We start from the raw sequence: 18,550 nt of genomic DNA, 5'->3' as shown, positions 1-18,550 counted from the left end.
GACTTTTATCTTACGTAAATGATTTCTGTTTCCCCTAAGACTGAGGTTGGATGATTTTAATTTGGGAAACTGAACTATTTCCTATCTCTCACACTGAGGATTTTGGGGCAGAAGCTGGGCCCAGTCACTGTTATAACTGTTCCACTGGATGGTAATGAGGCAGCTCTGGACTGGAGGCCAGGCAAGGCAGCAAGTATTTCTTAACCCCATGGGGTGTTCCAGGCTCTGTGCTGGGAATTCCACTGTAGATAAATAGAATCCCTAACCTCCTGGAGCTCACATCCTAATGGGTAAGACAACTCCTGAAAAGGACCCACAGTAATGGGGGAGAGAAGGCCCCATGCCTTAGTGTTTCTCAGTCCTCCAGAGTCCCAGGCACAGCTGAAGGGGATGAAGCCTGGCAGTTCCCAAGCAGGACCTGGGAAAGTTCACCAACTAAAGAAGGGGCAGAATGTGGGAGGGATGGTCCATGGAGAGACGGCCCCAGGGTACAGGGAAGGTCCAGGAGGAGAAAGCAGTTCAGTTACAGTGACAAGGTCCTGGAGCATCAGACAGAGGCCTGGAGAGGAAGGAACCTGACTCCCCAAATCCTACAATCTCAGAGGAGGAAATTACCTCAGGGGTCATAATGGTTCTCCCCTATCAGAAGAAGGAACTGCCCCTCTGCTCCAGGAATCCACAGAGCCAATGAGTCATTACCTGAGGTCCCTCTTTCAGGTACTCAGAGCAGGAACAGATTTGCATGTGGGGGCCTCCTCCCAGCAGGGCCTGGGCTGGTCTTATGGGAGCCTTGGGGAAGCCCAGCCCCAGCTGGGGAGCCTCAGTGCACAGAGCTCTGGGAGGAACCTTGACCATGGCTTGGATCTCTCTCCTGTTCTCCCTCCTGACTGTCTACACAGGTGAGGCTGCCCTGTGTCTCCTCCCTGTGGCTCGGTCCCCCCTATGTCTCAGGCCAGGCCTAGTCCTGCCCTGAGCTCATCCTGAAGCTGCTTCAGGGGTCAACCTCCCCTTGAGGGAGAGAAGCCCCTGCCTCTGACCAATCTCTTCTTTCCTTCCCTTGCAGCTTCTGGGGTCTCCTATGTGCTGACTCAGCCACCTTCAGTGTCTGAGAACCTGGGAGGGACGGCCTCCATCTACTGTGGTATTGATGGACTTAATACCTATAGTGTAGGCTGGTACCAGCAGAAACCTGGCCAGGCCCCTAAGAGGGTGATTTATGGTACTAGCAGCAGGCCCTCAGGGATCCCTGACAGATTCTCTGGCTTCATCTCCGGGAACGGGGCCATCCTGAGCATCTCTGGGTTGCAGGCTGAGGATGAGGCTGATTATTATTGTCTGCAGCGGAGTGGTAGTGCTACACACAGTGACACAGACTGAGGGGGAAGTGAGACAAAAACCCCTCCCAGGTCCGCTCCCCTGGTTTCCTCCTCTCTGTTGTCCAGAGAGGTGCCTGGTGAGCACAGGACTGAAACAGCTTGTCTCAGGCCCAGTCCTCTCTTCCTCCCTCCCTCCTCTTCTGCCTGCAGAGCCCCTCTCCTTCTCTCACTCTCCTCTTCTAAGGCTCTTTCCCACACCAGATCCTCATCTGCTCCCTCCTTTCCTCCTTCCCTCACGTGCTCCTCTCTCATTCCTTGACTCCTGCTGCCCAACCCCTACCAAAGCTGCTTTTGGCCTCTCCCAGGCATTGAAGGTAGGTCTGTTGCCAGGATGATGGAGAAGAACCCTCTGAAACTCACCCCAAAATCCTTCCAAGAAATAGAAAACTGACTCAGATTGATCTAGGAGCACAGAAGAAGCTTAGCACACAGGCAGGAAAGGTTTATCACACTAGGATGGGGAGAGAACAGTGTCCAAGAGCAGAATCTGCAGCTGCCACAGCAGGGGGCCTGGAACAAGGCTCCAAATCTGGGGCAGTTCATCAGCAAGGCCTCACCCTCCTGTAATCCAGCAGTTCCCACTTTAAGAAAGCAGTCTGTTCAGCTCTGAAGGCCACACCTCAGTGAGCCTACCCCTACCACAAGCCACCAGGGAGGCCTTGACCCCATTGATCAGCACTAATGAAGTGAGACTCATCAAATCAAAGTACGTTTCCATTGCAACCCCTGCAGTTTAACAGTGAAACCCAGACGCAGGCGAGACCCCAAGAAGGTCCTACTCCCAGTACATGCCAGAAGGAAAATTTACCTCCAGAAAAATCAGGCAGCTTAGCCCAGATACTCAAGAAAAGCCGGCAGTAAGACCCAAAGCCCCAACACTAAAAGCTTAGGATAGTGCAGGACCAGAACACAACTCTCACTTAAAAACACCACGTCCCAAAAGAGGCAGAAGATATAAGAAAAAAAGCTTGACCATAGAAAGTTACTATAGTGATAGGGAGGATCAAGGCATAAACTTAGAAGAGGACACTTGTATCCAAATGGCTAAATGTGAATACTCAGAGAAAAATCTAATTTGGTGTCAGACCCAAAACAAATTCCTGGAAGAGCTTAGAATGGATGTTGCAAATTAGAGCAAGAGAACAAATACAGGTGAGAGAAATGAGAATCATGAATAGAAGAGCAAATAGTCTGGGATATGATATAAAAAAATTTGCAGAGGAAAATAATTCCCTTGAAAAAATAGAACTGTCCAAATGGAAGAGGAAGTACAAAAGCTTGATGAAGAAAATAATTCCTTAACAATTAGAATTTAGCAAGTGATGAGTAAATACTCTATGAGACACTTTGTGAATGAAGTGTTGGTCTGCGCTGACTTTGGTGCTCTCACGTTTGAGCCTCGTAAGGAAATCTGGTGTCACCAAGGGTGCAGTGAGAGTCACTGAGGCTGGAGAAATAGAGATGTGGTTAGGTAGGGACTGTTAGAGAGACACATCTGAGCATCTGCAGTGCCTGACCCAGAACCCAGCACCTACCAGGTGCTTGGTCAAGGTTTCTGATTATTTCATGGATTCCTAAAGAAGCAACCAGTCCTAAGTTCCAAAAACTCCCTGGGGAAAGTTACAGATTTAAGCACTGGCTTTGCAGAATACTTCCTTCACACAATTGAAAGTTTTCATTTTAAAGGAGTGGTAATAGAATAATAGGAGGAACATAAGTTATGTGTTCCAAAGAGAACCAAAAAGCTAGGTTAGGGAAATCCTTACTCATATGGTTAGACATTAGAATCCTTTCTACAAATAGTGAAATCTCTTTGAGAAGCTCAAAATCTTCCTTGGCTTCTTGGTTGAAGAATGTAAAATAGTCCTTTCTTGAAACTATGCTCCCATGCATCAGATTGTAGTCAGATGAGGTTAATGTTAATAGAAGACATGCTTCAGTTAATCAAAATGGTAGGGAAATGAATGTAGGTCCTAAACAATAGAGTCCAATGAAGGAAAATAAAAATTCCCCATAAAAGTTTATAGAATCTTCAAAACAACCAATTCCCTCAGTAAGCTACCTAATCCCAGATCATTTCCTGAATCTCTGAAAGGGAGTCTGGGAAATTCCCTGGCTGCAGGAAAGACATAGAAGGAAGGATCAGCTCTGGGAGGGCAATCTCAGTGGGGCCAGGAATAATTCCCATACACAGCTTAGTCTGGTGAGGAATGTTCCAGACAATAGAGGTAAAGTGTTTTCTGTCAATGCTGAAGGAAAGAATGAGAACACAGAAAGAAAATGAAGTTTGCTGAAGGGGGGGTGGGAGGAAAGTTCCTGAGATAAAGAGAAGGTTGGTCTGCTCAAAGATTCTTTGGCTTCTCTTTTCTCTACCCAGAATAAAGACCATTGGCCTAAAAATGTTTGAATACAAAATAGTCCAGAGAGAGTTAATAGTCTAGAAAATCATGCAGAGACTCAGCTGCCCTTGATGACTTCAAATTCCCTGATGCATAAGTTACAAAACATAGTAAAGAATAAGGACAACCAAACAACAACTGTTTCTTTTTTTAATTTTTTTACTATTTATTTATTTTTAGATTTTAACATTCATTTCCACAAAATTTTGAGTTCCAAACTTTCTCTTCATCTCTCCCCTCCCCTCACCCTATAAACGCCTTGCATTCTGATTACTCTTTCTCTCAATATGCCCTCCCTTCTATCACACCCCTCCCTTCCCTTATCCTCATCTTCTCTCTTTTCCTGTAGGATAAGATTGATTTCTATCCTGCATTATCTGTATTTCTTATTTCCCAGTTGTATGCAAAAACAATTTTCAACATTCATTCCTAAAACTTTGACTTCCAACTTATCTACCTTCCTCCCTCCCCACCTATCCCGACTGAGAAGGCAAGCAATTCCATATAAGCTATATATGTGTAGTTTTGCAAAAGAGTACCATAATATTCATGTTGTGTAAGACTAACTATATTTCCCTCCATCTTAACCTGCACCCCATTTATTGTATTCTCTCTTTTGGCCTTGTCCCTCCCCAAAGTGTATACTGCTAATTACTCCCTTCTCCCATTACAGTCCCTTCTATCATCCCCTCACCCCACTTGTCCCCTTCTCCCCTATGTTCCTGTTATGTAAGATAGATTTTCATACCAAACTGAGTGAGCATGTTATTCCCTCTTTAAGCCAAATGTGAAGAGAGTAAGATTCACTTTTCCCACTCTGCTCCTCCCTTTTCTCCTCCATTGAGAAGCTTTTCTTGCCACTTTTATGAGAGATAATTTGCCCCATTCCATTTCTCACTTTCTCCTCTCACTATATTCCTCTCTCACTCCTTAATTTTCCTTTTTTTAGATATCATCCCTTCTTATTCAGTTCACTCTTTGTCTATATATATATTATATATATCTACACATACATACATATATATGTGCATATGCATGTGCGTGTATGTCTGTGTGTGTGTGTGTGTGTGTGATCCCTCCAACTACCCAAATGTTGGAAAAAGTCTCAAGAGTTACAAATCTTTCTATGTTGGAATGTAAAGAGTTCAACTTTAGAAAATCCCTTGTGATTTCTCTTTCCTGTTTACCTTTCCATGCTTCTCTTGATTCTTGTGTTTAAAAGTCAGATGTTCTATTCAGTTCTTGTCTTTTCATCAAGAATGCTTGAAAGTCCTCTATTTCATTGTGTTAAGGGCCAGGGTGGAGTGCAGTTGACAAGTTCAGGATAGACCTTTGGGGAAACTGTTCTTTGAGACTGTGCTCATTATCATCTGAATGGCTCTCCATGCCCTCTGGATGTTGCTGTCTCTGTGAGATAGACAAGAAGACTACAGAATACAAGAGATATGTAAAATAGATGCCTTCTAGGCTAACAGTCTTTAAAGACAATAAGAGTGGCCAAATCACTAGGACGGGAGATGAACAGTATGTCACATAGACTTGCAGTTTCTCTCTATAAATACCCTGACCCTTGGATCAATAAAGGGAGTTGGCCAATCTTCACCCACCTGCCCATATGTCTTTCTTCTTCACCACATCACCGAGTCGTGTGGGGATGCAGGCAGTCCACCACATCGTTGAATGACCATTTTTTCCCCTGAAGTATTATACTCAGTTTTTCTGGGTAACTGATTTTTGGTTTTTATTCTAGTCCTTTTGACTTCTGGAATATCATATTCCAAGCCCTTCAATCCTTTAATGTAGAAACTGTTAGATCTTGTGTTATCCTGATTGTGCATTTCCACAATACTCGAATTGCTTCTTGCTAGCTACTTGCAATATTTTCTCCTTGATCTGGGAAATCTGGAATTTGTCTATAATATTCCTAGGAGTTTCTCTTTTCAGATGTCTTTCAGGAGGTGATTAGTGGATTCTTTCAGTATTTACTTTGCCCTCTGATTCTAGGATATCAGGGCAGTGTTCCTTGATAATTTCATGAAAGATGATGTCTAGGCTCTTTTTGATCATGGCTTTCAGGTATTCCCATAATTTTTCACTTATCTCTCCTGGATGTATTTTCCATGTCAGTTGTGTTTCTAAGGAGATATTTCACATTTTCACATGGTATCAGGCCATGGAAGAGCTTGAAAAGCAAGTCAACAGCTTAATAAAGGAGACCCCAGAAATGATGACTGAAATACCTTTGAAAATAGGCTAACCCAATTGGCAGAAGAGGTCCACAAAGCCAATCAGGAGAAGAAAGCCTTAAAAAGCAGAATTAGCCAAATGGAAAAAGCCAAAAGCTCACTGAAAAAAATAGTTCTTTAAAAATTAGAACAATAACCCTTTCTTAAGGAACTTCTACTAAGTGTCAGATGCTGAGGCTTCAGTGACCAAAAGTAAAGCAGTCTCTTCCCTCAAGGACCTTCCTTTCAATTGGAAGAGATAAGATGCACCAAAAAATGGAAAATATGGAAAATTCTGAATGGACAAGGCAAAGTTGACAGCACCAACAGTGACTATGAATATGCTAGTGTAGATCTCATGTCAGACTATAACAGATTCTCCATATAGAAGACAGAAGAAAAGCATTTATTCAGACACCAGAAAGGCAAATCCTAAGAACAGAAAGCCAAATGCATCATAGCAACCAAGAAGCCAATACAAATTAGCACTGCAGGGGACAAGGCTATTCCCAAGACTTGCCCTGCCACCCTCCCATGTGAGGACCTTCCCAGAAGCAAACACTCACAAGACTAGCTTTGCCTGGCTGTGTCCTCTCTCCTCAGCTCTAAATACTTTCACCCACTTCCTCCCAGTTCTGCTCCACCCTTCCTGTTCCACCTGTTCAGGAAGCTCCTCCCACTACATGTGACTTAGTTTTCCATATGATTGAAGCACATGACATGGGCCTATTTATAATGGAAAGGATTTTTCTATTTAAATTGCCATCACATTTGACCCCAAGATCTTTCTTATTCATTACTTATGTTGGTGGGGGTAACTGGTATCAACAGAATTGCAACAGGCATTGCACAAAAAAGCACATAGAAGAATATCTTAGGGTGAAACGTGAGAAGAATAACCCAATAGTTCCCCCCTTGAATGAATGGGGCCCAAAACCTTAGGGTAAGGGGCAAAGATCTCTTCTTCTTTAGCTACTTCCTGGTGAAATTGGACATAAAGCTATCCCTGTACCAAGAAGTCTCATTGGAGAGTTCAGTTCTTTAGCTATCATCCAGAGATTGGTTGATGGCAGGGCCCAGGCTGACACATTCCACTTGTGGCCAAAGGGTGACATTCAGCTTAAGCAATCAGGCATCTGCAGGTGGAGGGTACTAAGCCTGCAGGAAACCAATCTAGTAAATAAGTTTGACAGAGAAAAAGTGAAAAAGAAACAAGGAGGCAATAACCAGAAACAATGCAGATTTAGGGTCAGCCAAGCATCTGGAGTCCATGAACCCAGTATTACAGCCTCATTATTGGTTGAATATATGAGTTAAGGGTACAATTTGGTGACCATCTTGTCTTGAATAAACAACAGTCACAGAATTATCTTTTATCTGTGCTAGAATTTTTGCAACTTTTGGAACATTGTCTGGCTTCCACTTTACCCATAATCCAGCTTCCAATTTTATTCTGTCAGGAAATCTCAAACCTTTGGTTTCTCTGCTGGCTCTTTTGGAAGGAGGGCCAGTTTTCACAAGGGGTATTATTTCAGAAGGCATAATAATCCCTTGGACTATTTTATCATTTTTACAAAACTGTATGGGTTCTTCACCTAAATTTTGAAGTGTCTCAATAATTTCTTCTTGATAATTACTATCTATCACTCCAGTCAATAAAAACTTTACCATGACCTGAATGACTTGAATGTCCTTACTGTTCTCACGCCTGATTTTCTACACAGGTGAGGCTGCCTAAGGTTTCCTCTCTGTGGCTCAGGCTCCACTGTGCCTCATTTCAGGTCTAGGCTTTGCCTGAGCTCATCCTCTAATAGCTTGTGGGGTCAGCATCCCCTTGGGAAGACAGGACCCTGCCTCTGACCAATCTCTTCTTTCCTTCCCTTGTAGATTCTAGGGCCTCCTATTTACTGACTCAGCCATCTTCAGGGTCCAAAGCCTGGGAGAGACAGCCTCCATCTCCTGTGCTAGGGATGGACTTAGTAATAAATATGTATACTGGTACCAGTATAAACCTGGCCAGGCCCTTAAACTGATGATATATTATGATGATATAAAGGCCTCAGGGATCCTTGACAGATTCTTTGGGTCCAGCTCAGGGAACACAGCCACCCTGAGCATCTCTGGGCTCCAGGCTGAGGATGAGACTGATTATCACTGTCAGGTGTGGGACAGTGGTACTGGTGCTCACAGTGACACAGAATGACTGGGAAGTGAGAAAAAAATCCCCTTCCAGGCCTTCTCCCTTGTGCCCTCCCCTTCGGGTTCGAGAGAGTTGCTTGCAGAGCACAGGACAGAAAGAACTTTTCCTTCAGGCCTCTTCCTCCCCTCCTCCCTCTCTGCTGTTCTGCTTGGAGGACCCTCCCCCTCCCTGACCTCTCCCTCTAAGGTTCCTTCTCCTTTTCCAGGCTCCCTTTCTCCGTCCAGATCTCCCCTCTCATTCCTTGAGTTCTGCTGACCCCCTGAAACTATTCTGGACTCTCCCCAGGTTTGAAGGCTATTCAGGTGTGAAGATAGAGGAGACCAAAGAACTCTCTGAAGCCCTCCCAAATCCCATCCAAAAAATGTAGACAACCACCTCCATGTTGCTCTAGGAGCAGGGAAGCAGCTTGGCAGTCTGGTAGGAAACATGTTTCTCACTGGGCTCAGGGGTTGGGGGGCGTGAGATCCATATGCAACAGCAGCAGCAGCCTCATACAGACGGCCACCAGCAGGGCTGCAAGCCTGGGACAAACTGCGAAGGAAACCCCAATGTCATGTAAACCAGCAATCCCCTGGGAAAGGGAGCATCTGTGCAGGTCAGCAAGGCAGCGACCCCAGTACAAGCTACCAGAGAGGCCTTGAATCCATTCCTTAACAATTGTGATGCCCCACTCAGGGCCTGGCCAACAGAACCCTTGCTCCTGCGTCCTACCAGCAGAGAGGCCCTGTTTTCTTAGCAACCCAACAGCTGCCTCCCTCCCACAGCAGGCCAGCAGAACCCAACACTCAGGGGAGGCCAACAGGGGCACTCTTCCCCCAGTGCAATCCATAAGGGAAGCCTCCCCTCCAAAGAAAGAAAGCAGCTCATCTCTGCAGCAGGGTGAATGCTGGCCTTAACACCCAGAGTCTCAGCACAGAAAGCTTGGGACAGTGCAGGACCAAGTCTTAAATAACAATACCAAGTCACAAAAAGGCAAAAAAAATAGGTAAAAAACCAAAAAGAAACTTAACTAAGGAAAGACAATATGGTGAGAGGAAGAATCAAGACAGAAACTTAAATGACAATAGTGTCAAAATGGCTCCATGTGAAGCCTCAAAGAAAAATCTCATTCAGCCTCAGGCCAGCAAAGCACCTGTAGAAGAACTTGAAATGGATTCTAGAACGGAAATCAGAGATCTAGAAGAAAAATTAGGAAAAAACTTGAGGGTAAGGCAAGAGAATCATGAAAAAAGTGGCAACAGCACAGAAGAAGATGTACCAAAATTTCCGGAGGAAAATAACTCCTTAAAAAAAATGAAGTGGCCAAATACAAAAAGCATTACAAAAAGCTCAAGAAAGAAAGAAATTTCTCAAAAATTAGAATTGTGCAAGTGGAAGCTAATGATTGTATGGGACATGAAGAGAAGATAAAGCAAAATAAGAAAAGTTTTTAAAAGGAGCAGAAATTGTGACATTTTTCATTGGGAAAAGCTGATAGAGAAAACAGATTGTGAAGAGATAATCCCAAAATTATTGGACTTTTCCTGCTCTTTGGGGGATCAAATGAGATAGTACTGGGCAAAAGCACATGGCACAGTGCCTGGCATGTAGTTTTTGATGTTCTTCATCTTTAATTTTCAGAAGAGAATTAGTGGTATCAGGAATGATTTCTTGACTGTTGTATTGACGAGGTGCTTGGGTACGTGTACTTGGACCCCAATTCTAAAACCTCCTTTCTCTTTAAAAAGTCGCATTTCTCCCTAGCCTCAAAACACTATCCAAGGCAGTTTCTCCCTAGACCAAGGACACAGCCTGCCCAAGCAAAACTTTTATCTCTTTTCCTGATACAGTAGCCAGCTGCACAGACAGAATTTATTAGTTTGAACCAGCTGTGTAGTGACTGAACTGGGTGTGTACTGGGTCATAATGACATTTACTACTCACTGATCAATTGTATGTATCCTAGACTTAGATATACATGTACTCCCTTATATTCATCTTGTCTAGTGAGACCTTTATGAGAGCAGCTTGGTGATACTTAGTGAGTCCTGATTGTTAGTTGACTTGGTGACGTTTCAGGTCTAACATCACACACAGCTCCATGTAGCCTCCATGTAACTCACTTGGAGTATTTCTCGATGAACTCTGGGTAAAATACCCGTACAGGAGATACTGCAAGTTTGCATTCCTTTAAGAATGAAGCACCCTGGCTGCCATGAGAAGCATAAACTGGTCTAAATCCCCTTTGGTCTGAATCCCCTTGTGTTGTTTCATTGTCCATTTGTGGTTTGACTGAAGCTAATGTGAACCTTCCAGGAGCTGACCTCCTTAATTACAGTGAGGCAGAGCTGCACAGTCTTCAGCCTCACTCTCTCTCTCTGAGCATCATTGAAGTACAGTGACAAGACAAATGTCAGGACGAATGGTGACGGCCCAAGATGCAGTGCCTGACACTGGCCTCTTTAACGTCTGACCAAACTCTAAGCAAGCCCAAGAGCCTGCTCCAGCCCCTTCATGGCCACTGGGGGAGAATATTCTCTTCTGATAAATGCTCTAGCAGGGGCCAATGGGCTGTGGATGTAAAACCCTGGATCAACAGAGAGCTTGGAACCTTGGGAAATTGTCTTCTAAGAGAAAATGTTCCAATCAGTCTATCAATAAGCATTTATGAAAAGAATCCTAGTTGCTATTCCTTGTGGATTCAAAGAAAGTTGAAAAACATTCTCTGCTCTCCAGGAGCTCAGAGTGTAATGAAGGAGACGTTGTATCAACAGCTGTGTAGAAACAAGCTATGGGCAGGATACAAGGGAAATAAAGAAGAGGTGGAATGAACTGGAATGACAAAAGGTCAGGAAAACCTTCCTGTAGAAGGTGGGATTTTAGCTGGGATGTGAAGGGGGCCAAGGGAGAGTTGTAGGAGGAGGAGGGTTAGTGCAGAGCAGAGTTGGGGAATCTGCAGCCTCAAGACCACATGTGGCCCTCTAGGTCCTCAACTGCGGCCCTTTGATTGTGCTGATCTGAAAGTTTGATTTAAAAAGCCAACAGGCTTAATGCATACAGTTTATTCCCTTCAAGCTAGTGGGTAATGTGATCATGGAGCCAGAAAAACTTCTGACTGACTAATACAAGAATGATCAGGCTTAAATCTGTTTAGGATAATCCAAGGTGCTCTGTGTCCTTCAGATTTATGGTCTCTATGAGTCATTAAGTAGACTTGAAATGGACATTATTCCCCCCCCCCCCCCCCTGCCCCGGAGCCCCTGGGTTGAGATAATGTCTGTTGAGTTTCTAGGCAGGGTTGGGCCTAGTAGCCACTTTCTGTTAGTGGCTACACTTTCTATTGTACCCCTTTGCCTAGCAGCTGCTTGGGCCCCCCTCTCTGTTGTGCCCCCTTGCCTAGCAGTACCTAGGAACCCCTGTCAAAACTGTTCTGTGAAAAATGTGTGCTATTGGAACTGCAAGGCTGTACTGGGAAGGGCTAAGATGCTTAAAAGGCACACACACCTTTGTTCAGGGCTGCCTCTTCAGAGGACAGCCGCCGGCTAATAAAGACGCTCCCAAATTCTCAATTAACTCTTGCCTGTGTTTGTTTCGGTCTGTCCATTTCAGTATTACTGCCAAATGGAGAAATGAAGACTTGAACATGATTAAAATGATGAAACAAAATACACACAGAAACGCACAAATATATGTAAACATATATACATGTGCAAACAGATATACATATATGTATGTGTGCATATACCCATAAATCAGTATGGTTTACAAAGTGCTTTAGCTTCATTTTCCCATTTCAGTCTCCCAGCCCTCCTGAGAATAACAAGGTTCCTAGGACTTTGTTAATCATTGACAAGTATGTTCAAATGTGGCTTTAGACACTGATTAGCTGTGTGACCCTGGAGAACTCACTTGACCTATCTACCTCAGTTTCCTAAGCTCTAAAATAGTCTTAAGAACAGTATCTACATCTCAGGGTTGTCATGAGGATTAAATAAGATATTTGAAAGCACTTAACCCCATGCCTGGTACACAGTAGGAGCTTAATAGAAGCTGGTTTCTTTTCCTCTTTAGTAACATCGTGGGTATTTGACCTTCAGGTAGAGTCTCCTTGAGGTGTTGGGCATCTTTGCTAATTACAGGTAAGAAGAGTCCTCTCCAAGTGGAAAGGGGCAGCTGAGGAGAGTGGCTCATGGTGAGAGGGAAGATGCCATGGTCTGATTTCTTTGTGTTTGCTGTATACAAAATTTAAAAATGCAAATTAAAAAACAAAATTTTCTTAAACTCTGTCCCTACCTTGGTTCCCAGGATCCTCAGTGTTTAGAGTCTGCTTAGAGACCTAGATGAAACCAGGCCCTTTGGTCATCATCACTGGAGGTCAGAGCTGGAAGGGAGTTTGGAGACCTCCTGGTGCAATCCCCCTAATTTTACCAGTGGGGAAGTGAGATCCAGAGTGAGGATGTGCCTGGTTTCATTCCTCTGCAGGCTCTTGGGAGACCCATGCAACAGGAGCCCTGGGGATGTGGGGACAGAGGCTGGGCTCACTCACTGGTATAATTGTTTCTTTGAATGATCATGAGGCAGCTCTGGATTGGAGGCCAGGCAAGACAACAAGCATTTTTTTTAAACTTTTTTTCTTTTATTTGTTTTCAGTGTTGTACCATCACTTCGATATATCTTAGGTTTTTCCCTCCCTCCTCCCTTCCCCCTTACCTTCCCACTCTCTCCCTGAGATGGCAAACACTTTTATGTGGGTTCTACACACATATTCCTGTTAAATACATTTTCATCTTAGAGATGTTGCATAGAAGAATTAAACTGAATGGGAGAAATCATAAAACAGACCAAAACAAAATGCAAAGGAAAATGATCTGCTTCATTCTGTGGTCGAGTTTCATAGTTCTTTCCCTGGATGGGAAAGGAATTTTGCCTTAAGGGACCATTGGGAATTTAAGTCCTTGAATTGCAATGAAGTACCTAGTGTACCAGAAAAATTGCTTGCACCCTGAGGTTGTTGCTGTGTACAAAGTTTTCATGGTTCTGCTCCTTTCACTTAGCATCAGTTCATATAAGTCCTTCCAGGCCTCTCTGAAGTCTTCCTGTTCATCATTTCTCATAGCACAATAGTATTCCATTACATTCATATGCCACAACTTGTTCAGCCATTCCCCAATTGATGGGCATTCCCTTGATTTCCAGTTCTTGGCCGCCACAAAGAGAGCTGCTATAAATATTTTTGTACATGTGGGACCCTTTCCCATTTTTATAATCTCTTGGGGATACAGTCCTAGAAGTGGTATTTCTGGGTCAAAGGGTATGCACGTTTTTGAAGCCCTTTGCACATAGTTCCAAATTGATCTCCAGAATGGTTGGATGAGCTCACAGCTCCACCTACAACGAATTAGTGTTCCAACTCTCCCACTTCTTCTCCAACATCTATCATCTTCCTGTTTTGTCATGTTAGCCAATCTGACTGGTGTGATGTGGTATCTCAGAGTTGTTTTGATTTTCATCTCTCTAATCAATAGTGATTTCGAGTACTTTTTTCATATGAGTATAGATAGGTTTAATTTCTTGCTCTGAAAACTGCCTGTTCATACCCTTTGACCATTTTTGAATTGGGGAATGACTTTTATTCTTGTACATTTGACTGAGTTCTCTATATATTTTAGAAATGAGGCCTTTATCACAGACACTAGTTGCAAAAATTCTTTCCCACTTTTCTGCTTTCCTCCTAATTATGGTTGCATTGGGTTTGGTGGTGCAAAAACTTTTCAGTGTAATATAATCAAAATTATCCATTTGCACTTCATAATGTTTTCTGTCTCTTGTTCAGTCAAAAATTCTTCCCTTCTCCATAAATCTGATAAATACACTGTTCCGTGCTCTCTTAATTTGTTTATAGTATCAATCTCTATACCTGGATCACGTACCCATTTGGACTTGATTCTTGTGTATGGTGTCAGGCATTGGTCTATGCCTGGTTTCTTCCACACTGTTATGCAGTTTTCCCAGCAATTTTTGCCAAACAGTGAGTTCTTATCCCAGAAGCTGGGAGTCTTGGGTTTATCAAGCAGTAGATAGTTATATTCATTGACTACTGTGTCTTGAGTACCTAACCTATTCCACTAGTCTACCCTTCTGCTTCTTAGCCAGTACCAAGTGGCTCAGATGATTGATGCTTTATAATATAATTTGACATCCAGTAGATCTATGCCACCTTCCATAGTATTTCTTTTCATTAGTCCCTTTGGTATTCTGGACCTTTTTTCCTTTCAGTTGAATTTTGGATTATTTTTTCTAGCTCCAGAAAATAATAATCTGATAGTTTGATTGGTATGGCATTAAATAACTAAAGTAATTTATGTAGAATTGTCATTTTCATTATGTTGGCTTGGCCTACCCATGAACAACTGATGGTTTTCCATTTACTTAGATCTGACTTTATTTGTGCAAAGTGTTCTGTAATTGTGTTCATATGGGTTTGTTTTGGCATGTGGACTCCCACATATTTCATAGTGTCCACCCTAGCTTTCAATGGGATTTCCCTTTCTATCTCTTGCTGTTGGATTTTGTTAGTAATATATAGAAATGCAAAAGATTTGTATGGGTTTATTTTGTAACCTACAACTTTGCCAAAAATGTTTTTTATTTTGATTAGTTTTTTACTTGATTCTCTGGGATTTGAATTCTGAAATCTTTTTAAGTTCTAGTATGAATTCTATTTGGGCAGGTGACCTTTTGTCATTGGGCTAGAATTGTGTTTCTTTCATGAAGCATCATCTTCTGTAGATGAACCTCAGTCTTCTCTATTCCCATAGTAATTCTCTACGGTTGAATTTTCTCCTTTGTCTGTTCTTTTTTTTTTTATTCTGTAACAGCTATGTTTTTGTAATCAGCTCTAGTCTTAGGGTATAGGGGATGGTGCCTCTGGCCTCAGGTTCTCCTTCAGTTTTGCCTTCTGTCTTGGAACCAACAACAAGGCCTGCAGATTCCTGTAAGTGCCCAGAGGTAGCTGAGTCCCAGCCCCACTCCTTCTGCTCTCACAGCATGTGCTGGTTCCTTATAATGAGACATGTCTCCAACCCTACCACTATTTGGCATTGCTTGTCAGCAGGTGTTCCCTCTTTCTTCTCTGGCTGAGACACTCTACTCCCCTCACTGAGCAAAGAGGAAGAGTTCCTGTGGCTGAGGCTGAGGCAGCCTCCTGGCCCATCTAAGGACAGGGCTTGGGGCTTGTGGTTTAAGTAGACCTCACCTGCAGGCATTTACTCTTGAAAGGGATGAAATTTCTTCAGGGATATTTCTCCATATCTTCTCTGATTGTCCCAGGAAGACCATACTTATTTCCTTACAGTTCCTTATTTGTACTTCTCTATGTTCCCTCTGAGGTGGAATTATCATCTCACTTGTTGAGAAAATCCGTAGAGGTTGGAATTTTCTGACCTATTATCCCATCTTCCCCCAGAACAACAGCTTTTTCCTAATTATTTTTGACATGACCTAAACTTATATTCATATGATTATTGATCATCTGGGATTCTTCCTCTGAAAACATGACTATTCATATATTATGACAATTTTTTGAATTAGAAAATGCTTCATATTCTGATGTGAATCTACTCCATGATTCTGGAAAATGTGGTTCTGATCCTGTTACTGACTATGAAGAGTCTCTCTAAACACTGATGAACATAAGGGTCCCTTTCCTCCCTCCACTACGCTAAAGGCTGATACTGTAAATTCAAGGAAAAGAAAAGACTGTCCCTGTTTTCAAGGACTTTCCTTCTGAGCTTCCCTGGGGCTGCCATTCACCTTGTGGCCAGTAGAGGGAGATATTGTAATGAGTTTGGGAGTAAACTGGGCTGGACATGCCCCCTGGGGCTCTTAGCCCATGAGCTCCTAGTCTCCTGTGCTGTGGCCTGGGGGAGGCTCAGCTTATTGCTGCCTTCCCAGTCCCTCCTCATGAGCTGGGGGACAGAGGCAGAGCTCTCCTTCCCAATGACCCACCTTTTTAGGGTACACTTCAGAATTTCATTAGTCCCCAGTGTGTGAACAACATCTTTAGGTGCTAAAAATGTTCAGACCAGTCCAATGATGAGCCACTGTTCAGCACTTACCATGTGTCAGGCATTGTGCTAGGTGCAGGGGGCACAGTCACTGACAGGAGCAGTCTCTGTTGGAAGGGCCCCTGCCTTGTGTGGGAGGAGCCCAGATGGCCTGAATGGGGAAGGATGACACAGAGAAATCCCAGGGAAGTGGAGGAGGAGAGAGCCCCTTCACTGGGGTTTGGGGGGATGAGGCAAGGCCTCAGGCAGAAAAAGAGGCTGGAGCAAGAACCCCAAGGAAAGGCACCCACTGTCCCTTTCCACATCTCCCTCTATTCTCAGATCTTTGTGATCTGCCTGAGGGTCAGAGGGGTCTCAGGCCCAGAGCAAGAATTGTCTGGGGACTCTAACGTTTACCCAACGATGACGTATGTTAGGTCATATAGACCTCACTATCTGCCCTGGTAGTTAGGGTCTACTATGTTCCCATTTTGCGGATAAGACCACTGAACCCAAGAGAGGTTAGGTGACTTGCCTAGGGTCACATAGCCCATAAATCTCAGGGACAAGAATTTAAAGCAGATCTTCCTGACTCCAAGTCCCAAGCTCTAACCACTGCACCATCAAACTTCAGGCTCATAGATAAGTGAGGCTGAGCAAATGGGAATAATCTCAGGGGTGCTAAAGCCCAGAATGAGCTGAGCATAGAATTGCTGCTGTTTCTCTTTTGTTATGGAAGAGGAGGCTCCTCCTTTGTCACAGGTCTGGGGTCTAGGTTGTCCCCCTGAATCAGATGATGGGCTCTGGGGGCCCACAGAGATCTCCATTCCTTGTCTGACCTGAAGCATCATTCTCAGAAGTCAGAGGATGAGACAGTCTAAGTGGATACCCTGAATGCTGAGAAAGTGCCCCCATGCCACTCTGCTCTTTTCTTAAAATATCAAATAAATTTTTAAAATCCACATTTTCTTAATCCTTGCCCCTTAAAAGGTTAATAATCCTGACTCCTCCCCTCTGGATCAGGACTGGACCTCATCCTTCAGGTTACAATCTACTTTAGAGGTTCTTCATGTGTTTCCTTCTCCCCATAAACTCCCTCAATGTCATGTGTCATATGTCCACCTAAGGAGGCTCTGATTTTATTCAGGAACTTTCGTGTTGGAGGCATGAGGTTAATTAAACACTCACTGTAGGAAGACAATGGCTGACTGTTCATGACTCCAAGCTGGCTTGGTCCAGTTTGCCCAGGGCCCCTGTGTTCGTGGTTTTGAATCCCATCAGTGTGCTGCTGATTGGCTCGTGACTTTCATCTAAGTGATTTCTGTTTCCCCCAACACTGAGGTTCCATGATTTTAAGACTAGGGAAACTTATCTATTTCATATCTGTTACACAGAGGATTTGGGGGCAGAAGCTGGGCCCAGTTACTGTTCTAACTGTTCCACTGGATGGTCATGAGGCAGTTCTGGATTGGAGGCCAGGCAAGGCAACAAGCATTTCTTAATTCCACCCAGTGTGCCCAGCCCTGTGCTAAGTATTATGGATTCCAATGCACACAAATAAAGTCTCTACCCTATTAGAGCTCACATCCTAATGGGGAAGACATCTCCTCAAAAGGACCCACAGTAATGGAGGAGACAAGGCCCCATGCCTTAGTATTTCTCAATCCTCCAGAGTCCCAGGCACAGCTGAAGGGGATGAAGCCTGGCAGTTCCCAAGCAGGACCTGGGAAAGCTCACCAACTAAAGAAGGGGCAGAATTGGGGAGGAAAGGTCCATGGGGACAAGGCCCAGGGGACAAGGCCCAGGGTACAAGGAGGGTACAGGAGGAGAAAGCAGTTCAGTTACAGTGACAAGGTCCTGGAGCATCAGACAGAGGCCTGGAGAGGAAGGAACCTGACTCCCAGAATCCCAGAATCTCAGAGGAGGAAATGACCTTAGGGTCCATGGTTACCCTCCCCTGTCAGAGGAAGGGCCTGCCCCCTCTGCCCCAGGAACCCACAGAGTCAGTCAGTCATCAACTGAGGCCCCTCCTTCAGGTGTCCAGGGCAGGAGCAGATTTGCATGTGGAGGCCTCCTCCCACCAGGGCCTGGGTTGGTGTTAAGAGAGCCCTGGGGAAGCCCAGCCCCAGCAGGGGAGCGTAAGGACACAGAGCTCTGGGAGGAACCTTGACCATGGCTTGGATCTCTCTGCTGTCCTCCCTCCTGACTGTCTACACAGGTGAGGCTGCCCAGGGTCTCCTCCATGTGATTTAGGCCCCACAGTGTCTCAGGCTAGGCCTAGTCCTGCCCTGAGCTCATCCTGAAGCTTCTTCAAGGGTCAGCATCT

The 18,550-nt window shown here is 44.2% G+C and overlaps 1 gene segment (V, D, J or C); it reads left to right on the top strand.

Annotated features, from left to right (window-relative positions):
• The first annotated feature begins 819 nt into the window (after window positions 1–819).
• On the top strand, window positions 820–1,377 carry LOC140502148 (immunoglobulin lambda variable 3-19-like). The segment is given in 2 exon segments: window positions 820–899; window positions 1,064–1,377. Coding segments are annotated over 2 exon segments (360 nt in total).
• Window positions 1,378–18,550: the final 17,173 nt, after the last annotated feature.

The sequence above is a fragment of the Notamacropus eugenii genome, chromosome 4 (assembly GCF_028372415.1).
Source record: "Notamacropus eugenii isolate mMacEug1 chromosome 4, mMacEug1.pri_v2, whole genome shotgun sequence".
NCBI lineage: Eukaryota > Metazoa > Chordata > Mammalia > Diprotodontia > Macropodidae > Notamacropus > Notamacropus eugenii.
The sequence above is the reverse complement of the archived record's forward strand: the minus strand, read 5'-3'. Positions and strand labels throughout refer to the sequence as shown.